The sequence below is a fragment of the Mustelus asterias genome, unplaced genomic scaffold (assembly GCF_964213995.1).
Source record: "Mustelus asterias unplaced genomic scaffold, sMusAst1.hap1.1 HAP1_SCAFFOLD_178, whole genome shotgun sequence".
Taxonomy (NCBI): domain Eukaryota; kingdom Metazoa; phylum Chordata; class Chondrichthyes; order Carcharhiniformes; family Triakidae; genus Mustelus; species Mustelus asterias.
This window is the reverse complement of record NW_027590179.1, coordinates 445,670-453,579: the sequence shown is the minus strand read 5'-3', so window position 1 is coordinate 453,579 and position 7,910 is coordinate 445,670. Positions and strand designations below refer to the sequence as shown.

At 44.7% G+C, this 7,910-nt stretch overlaps 1 protein-coding gene across 1 annotated transcript in view; it reads right to left on the bottom strand.

Annotated features, from left to right (window-relative positions):
- Window positions 1-3,209: 3,209 nt before the first annotated feature.
- LOC144485258 (scavenger receptor cysteine-rich type 1 protein M130-like) overlaps window positions 3,210-7,910 on the bottom strand; it is a 48,600-nt gene continuing 43,899 nt past the window's right edge. The window contains exons 18-20 of the mRNA XM_078203474.1: window positions 6,880-6,990; window positions 6,261-6,392; window positions 3,210-3,619 (exon numbers count right to left, since the gene is read on the bottom strand). Coding sequence (XP_078059600.1) covers window positions 3,573-3,619; window positions 6,261-6,392; window positions 6,880-6,990 — 290 coding nt within the window. The 3' untranslated portion in view covers window positions 3,210-3,572. The remainder of the gene's footprint in view (window positions 3,620-6,260; window positions 6,393-6,879; window positions 6,991-7,910) is intronic.

Below are 7,910 nucleotides of genomic sequence, written 5' to 3'. Positions count from 1 at the left end.
TTCACACTGTCTCTCCCTCTTTCTCCCTTTGTCTCGCTCTAAGCCTCTCTCTGCCTCTCTCTCTTGCTCTCCGTTGCTCTCGCTCTCGCCCTCCAGCTACCTATCTCCCTCCCGCTGTTTCCTTCTCGCTGTGTCTTCTTCGCCCTATCATCGCTCCCTCTTTTTCCCATTCTCCAGTTGCCTCGTTTCCCTGCCTCCCGCTCTCGATATTTCTCCTTTCTGCTCTATCCCTTTGCTCTTGCTCTCTCCCCTTGTCTTTTGCTCCCGCGCCCGCCCCCCCCCCCATCCGACCCCCCCCCCCCCCCCCCCCCCCACTTTCTAACTTCCCACTTGCTGTCATCCTCTATCGTCGTCTCCCCCTCTCGCTAGCGCTTCCTCTCACGGTCTTTCCTCCTCACTGTCTCCCCATTATCTCAATGCTTCACCCTGTCTCTCCGTCTCTCTGTTTCTAGTGAAGGGACATCTCATAGTCTGGCTTGTGAAAGTATCAGGCGCTCTCAATGTATTTTGTTTCTCTCTCCAGTTCTCTCTACCTCTGACACATTTTCCATCTCCCGATCTGATGAGTGGTTGGGATAGAGTTGTAAGATGTGGGAGGTTTGTGAGGGATGAATGGTTTATGAAATGTTGAGGTTGATATATCCACCATCTTATCTCAATTTGTCGATGTCCTGGTAGCAGATGAAATGCGTCACCACATTGGCACGTCTTTTTTTTTACTCTGTCACCTTGTCAGCTGTCTCCACATTAAGGTTTTGCACAAAATGTAATTTATTGATATATGGGATAACGTAACCGATGGAAGGTTGGCTCGCCAACAGGAAACGGAGAATTGTTTGAACGGCTGAGACGAGTGGTGTGCCATCGGCATCTGTGCTGGGTTCACAACCTTTTTACGATTTGTATGTAAATTACTTGGATGAAGGGACTGAAAGAACGGTTGCCAAATTTGCTCATGACACAAATATTGGTTGACAATTGTGATGAGGGCAGAAGGAGGCAAATACCTGACAAATGGAATATGAAGTGAAGTAAAGGGAAATTCGCAATGTTGATGCGAATAATACGAAAGAAGCTTATTATCCAAATGATGAGAGGCGGTAGAGCTCTGAAATGCAGAGCGATCTGGGTGTCCTGGTGCTTGAATCGCAAAAAAGCGAGTATCCAGCTGCAGCAAGTCATTGGGAAAGCGAATGGAAGGGTAAAATTTACTGTGAGGGGAAATGAATACAACATTCGGGAGGTTGTGCTTCAGTTAGATAGGGCATTGGTGAGATAATAACAGGAGACTTGTGTACATCTATGGTCTCCTTTTTTAAGGAAAGATGCAAATTTATTGGAAGCAGTTCAGGAAAAGTGTCCTGCACTAATATCTGTAAAGGGCTGCTTGCTGATGAAATAAGTCTGGCGAGATGAGGTTTGCATTCACTGCAGTTTAGGAGAGTAAGGAGCGATTTGATCAAAACCTCTAAGATCCTGAAGGGTACTGAAAGGGTAGATGTGGAAAGAATGTTCTCTCTTGCTGAAGAATCTAGAACGAGGGGCCACTATTTGCAACATGGGGTCGTCCATTTACCGGACAATATTTCTTTATTGTTGTACAGTAAGCGATTAGTTAATGAATTCCTAATGTATGCCAAATTTCCCATTTCCTTGTATGATTACACCCAACGTTACACCCAACATGTTTCTGAACTCTTTCACGAATAATCTCACAATTCCCCAATTTGACAGAAATTTGAAACAATTTCACTGCTTCTTCACCTGGCATTCTCTTCTCCCACCGCTGGTGTCGGTGTGTCACTCCCTCTCTCTCTCTGCACTCTTTCCTCCCACCGCTGGTGTCGGTGTGTCACTCCCTCTCTCTCTCTGCACTCTTTCCTCCCACCGCTGGTGTCGCTGTGTCACTCCCTCTCTCTCTGGCACTCTCTCCTCCCACCGCTGGTCTCGGTGTGTCACTCCCTCTCTCTCTCTGCACTCTTTCCTCCCACCGCTGGTGTCGCTGTCACTCTCCCCTTCGCTCTGTCACTCTCTCATCCCACTGGTGGGGCAGCTGTGCTCCCCCCTTCTCGCTCTGTCACTTTCTTCTCCCACCGCTGATGTCCCTGTTTCTCGTCCCCTCGCTCTGTCACCCCGACCACGGCTGGTGTCACTCTCTCTCCCTTTTTCGCCTTGTCACTCTCTCCTCCAATCGCTGGAGTTGCTGTCTTTTCCCCTTTGGTTCTGTCACTCTATCCTCCCACCGCTGAAAGATTTGTTTCCCCCCTCCCTCGGTCACTCACTCAAACCATCGCTGGTGTCACTGCCTCTCCCCCTCTGGCTTGTCACTCTTCTCCCACAGCTGGTGTTTCTGTTTCTCCTCCTCCTCTCACTCGCATGGTGGCACAGTGGTTAGCACTGCTGCCAGACAGTGCCAAGGAATCGGGTTCAATTCCTAGCTTGGTCATTTTCTATGCGAAGTCTGCACGTACTCCCCATGTCTGTGTGGGTTTCCTCCGGGTGCTCTGGTTTCCTCCCACATTCAGAAAGATGTGTTAACGGAGGATTGGGCATGCTAAATACTCACTCAGTCTACCGAACAGGCGTCACTGTGGATTTCACAGTAACTTCATTGCATCTCAAGGTAAGCCGACTTGTGATACTAATAAATAAACCCTCTCCTCCAACCACTGGCGCCACTGTCTCTGCGACTCTCTTCTCAACAACTTTATTGACAACAAGTCGTTGTGGACCTGACACAGCGGAACACAGCAAGTTCAGTGGCAGAAAAAAAGCGCGAGCGAGGTGGGCCTATATTTAAACATTTCCGTCTTAATCTGCGCTCAGAACATGGTACTGAATTGTTCAGCTTTATCACCATTCCCAGTATTTATGTATTTGTCAAATGACGGTCTTCAGCTGATGCATATTTTTATTTTAATGGCCGTAACGACCGAAGGATGGTTAGAATTGCCGGGGCGATAGTGCAGGGGCTGATCTGGAGTAAATGAAAACGAATGGATTACTGGATATAAATCTTGTGAAATTATAATGAAAAGGAGACATGGAAATCTGACCAGCATCTTCACATCTCCCGGTGCCGAGTACGAGCGGCAGTGCTGGGACGCAACATCGTGTTGTATTCAGTTGCTTGGGAAATGCAGTGGACCCTCCCCCTCGCCTCCATGACAATCTAGAGTGCATTAAGTGACGATAACGGAAACAAATCATGTAATTATCTGCCCTAATCTTTATTTAAAGAAAAGCTTTTACGAAATAAATTTCAAATGCACTTGACAAAAATACACATCAAATTTTGAATTATAGTAACTGCTCCGTTCCGCAATGCAATGCGATGTTACAGCTTTAATATGGACAGTGCAATACTCGATATACATTCTACGTTGTTTCTCATTGTTCATTGAATCGAACGTTTACTTTTTCACGCAAAACGAAAAAAGACAAAACACAGCATGAAGTAACAACCTATTGATACAAAAACAACAATATTTATATCTAGACTTAAAGCATATTCGACATGGCGATATTTGTGGAAAAGTTAAGGGGCGTTCGCTTTCATTTAGTGCCATGATTCATATGTCTGAGGACGTCACATCCTGGATTTGTTGATGACTGTGACCTGAAACAGTAAAAGAGAAATGAGTGAGGATTACAATCATTTCCACAATCAGTTCAACACTTCACAAGTACTTGTATTAAATTCCAGCTCAACTGGCTGTTTCTTTCTATGCAAAACACACTGCACATTTTCTCCGACACCTTCAATGTAAAACACCACTGAAAATACTGCAGGAAATCACAGCAGAAACCACGTGAGACAGGTCACATCCCTCCACTGGCACACCCATTGCAAAATGTCATAAAAATACGGTTGAGCAGTATATTGTATATGTATATCTTCGGAGATGCATTGTCACTGCCCAATGACAGGTAAAACCCCAGGCTTGTGCCAGAGATAACGTTGTTATTCTTAGCTGGCGTGGAAAGAACCGATAAGAGGGGTCAATGCGAATCTACTGTACACTGTGGGGGTAGACATATTTTTAGTGAACTTTGTGCTTAAAATGGATTCTTTGTTTAATACAATTCTGCGCATTCGCGACAGGAACTAAAAACAAATGCCGCATTATTCTTTGATCGACTGCACACCAGAGCGAGTATATTCCACACAAGAGGGCGGGAGATTGCAGTAATAATCAGAGGTGATAATCAATTCAGAAAGCTGTCGCAGCATGGGACTCCATGAAGGACAACAGAAATGACAGGGATTTCCTCACAGTATCCATGAAATGCTAAATTTCAATCTGAAGTCAACTTTGTTCATTAATTTAGCAATCAATTAAACATTGCACAAAAACAACAATATTCAAATATTGGAATATAATACAAGTACTTGTGAAGTGTTGAACTAATTGTGAAACGATTGTGTGAATTTTAATCGCTGGTTGAAAACAAGTTTTTATAACCTCTCAGCTGGAGCTAGTTAATTAGAAAGCAGGATTAATGTCGCTTCGGAAGCCTTGAATTTCGGGGCAAAAACAGATGGTACTTCAGTGTGGCCTTGTCTGGAGCTTCGTGAAACGGGAAGTCACAGGGCTGAGTTTGAAGGAATGATGCAATTTAATTTAATGGTTTATTTCAATCTAAAAATCAATCTGAAGCCCAGAATGTTTTTAACTAATAAAAACAAAATAAGGGCAGCACGGTGAGACAGTGGTTCGCACTGCTGCCTCACAGCATCAGAGACCCCGTTTTCAGTCCCGACCTGATTGTGAAGTTTGCATATTCTCCCCGTGTCTGTGTGGCTTTCCTCCGGGTGCTCTGGTTTCCTTCCACAGTCCAAAAAGTGCAGATTAGGTTGATTGGACATGCTAAATCGCCCCTTAGTGTTAGGCAAACAAGCAGAGAAAATATATAGGGCCTGGCGCGGAGGTACCACTTTTGGTGGACTGATTGCGAAACTGTTGGGATAATGGCTTTACCTTTGATAGGAGTAACATCACAATTCATGGCACCACATTTGGCTCCATTGTGCGAGAAAGAAGCAGAAGATGTGGGAATGCAATACTTATAGGAGATTCAATTGTCAGGGAAATTGAAAGGCATTTCTTTGGCCGGAAACGATACTCCAGGCTGATATGTTGTGTCCCTGGTGCTCGCGTCAAGGATGTCTCAGAGCGGTTAGAGGATATTCTACAGGGGGCGCTGAGCAGCCACTTGTCATGATTTGCATCGGTATTAATCAAATGGGTTAAAAATCATTAGATCCAAAAAGTCGAATATGGGGAGTTGGGAAGTAAATTGAAAAGTATTACCTCTAAGGTAGTGATTTCAGAGTTACTATCAGCTCCATGTGTTCGTCAAAGTATATGCAGAAGGACATATCAGCTGACACCCGGCAGGGAAATGGTGCTCTGGTGACGGGTTTTAGATTCCTGGGACTTTGGGGCCGGTTCTGGGGGTGCGGGGAGCGGGGGTGAGAGGGGGTGGGGAGTGGGTGGGATCAAAACAAACTGGACGAGTTGCACCTGGCCAGGGCAGGAAATGCTGTCCTGTGGCGAGTACTTGATAGTGTGGTTAGGAAGGAATAAAATGGAATGACAAGTGGATGGGAACGCAAACTGTGTGACACAGGAAGGAGAAACACGAGAAACAGTAATAAAAGAGAGAACAATAAAATGCAAAAACGGGTGATGGCTTAATCAAGGACGAGAGGCAAATATGGCCACAACACAAATAATGATTAATAATGGCTAAAAAGTCAACACTAAACGCTTTATATCTTAATGCACAAAGAGTTCAGAATAGGTTCGATGAACAGACAGCGCAAACTAAGGTACCTGGATTTGAGTGAATAGCTTTTACGGAGACTTGGTTGAAAGTAAATCAGAGCTGGGACCTTAAGTTTCAGGGATATTCGACCTTTCACAATGACAGCAGGGAAGGAGAATATGGTGGGGTAGCACTGTTAATAAGGGCTGAAATGAGCACTTTTGTGGGAGAGCATCTGGGCATGGATGAAATAGGGTCCATGAGGACGGAGGTAGAAAACAGGAAGGGAAAAAATACATTGGTAGGAGGATAGAATACACCCTGAAACAATAGAGTCAATATGATGAATGTCTGATCAGTGATGATCCACTGAAGGGCGGATCATTCTCGACGGACTGAACGGCCTAATCCTGTTCTAATTTCTTATCAACTTACGTTGTACCGATCTAAACTGTCTAAGAAGAGGAACAATCAGAGATTTATCTCACCCAGAGTGCCGAGATCACCGCTGGAACTTGTCAAAGTGAAGATACCGTCAGGGTCCCGGTTCAGCAGCAAGTGCCCACTATGAGAGTCAATGTTTTCAGCCTCAGCATCGTCATAGTCTGACAAAGCAGGAACTGAGAGGTAAAAGTATTTGAATTGAAGTTAATTAGTAATGAGGGACAGTTAGAATCATATCCTCAAATGTCTATTTCCACAGTAATTAAAACTCTATTGTGTTGTGGAGGCCAGTGAGTTTGAGCGCGGAGAATTATTGGGCCAAGTTTTCCCATAATATTTTCAAGTTGAGTTGAAGTTTATACCGTTCCCAGTGAGTCACCGATCCCACCAACTCGCACACATTTCACAGCCAAGAGAGGCGTCTGGGGAAATGCATGCAACTTTTTAAAAATGTAATTTATATTGCTGGGAACAATGGTAAGAAATTGTTTCAGACACAACATTTCTGTAATTGAAATCATTCTGCAATACCTGAGCTTTCTGGCACTGTCATTTCATGTTGTACACGTCATGGTGTACAGATTTGGAGATTTCAGAAGCTATTTTGATATTACAGAGTGAGCAGGTTCGGAAGGAAATGGTAGGATATGAACTTCGACCTACCCTGTATAGAGGAGGATTCCACTTCTGGATATTCTGATCCAGGATCCGTGTCTCCCAAACTGTGACTGGTGTAATATTCAACGTGATTGAAGGAGTCAATGGTTGAAGAAACTGGTAAGCACAAAATAATTGGTTGTTAGGCAAACTGTTTGTGGTTGAGTCATTACGATGTTATCATGGCAGAGAATGATTCAGAAAGTTGAAGTCGAGATCACAACAACTTCATCGCCTCTGTGACAATGCCCTGCAATTTGATCATGGCACCAATTTGTGAGAACAGTCAGCAGACTGACTGCAGCGGTTCAAGATGAAGGACCAGCACCCACTTCATTGTACAATCGGTGTTACTCTGGCTCCAAAATGCCCAGTCCTTTCGGAGAGACAATGCGTGAGATATCAGAGAATAGGAAATTATTTAAGAGAAAATCCATTTTGTCTGGGTCAGTTGAGCGACTTTCTGATCCAGAATCTCTTCGCCCTGCCACACTATTATCTTCAGAGGTGAAATTCCATCGAACTTTAGAATCACAGAAACCCGACAGTACAGAAGGAGGCTATTCGGCTCATAGAGTCTGTATGGGCAACAATCCCACCCAGGCTCTATCCCCGTAACTCCACATATTTACGCTTTTAATCCCTCTAAACCTACACTGAGGGGCAATTTAGCATGGCCAATCAACCTAACGTGCACATCTTTGGACTGTGGGAGGAAACCGAAGCACCTGGAGGGAACCCACGCAGGCACGGGGAAAACGTGCAAACTCCACACAGACAGTGACCCAAGCTGGGAATCGAACACAGTTCTCTGGAGCAATGAGGCAGCAGTGCTAACCACGTGCCACCGTGCCGCCATCAGTAGTGAAAACAAATCATGGAAGCCGTGGGCGAGACGCCAGAAACGAGAATGAATAGGCCAATTGGGATTTTTAAAAATTCTGTTCAGCCATTCCGAATAGGTCTCAACCGTTCTTACTGTTGACATTGTTGTAATTTTGTTCAAACTTCTCCTGAACCCTGTATCGTTTTGCTGA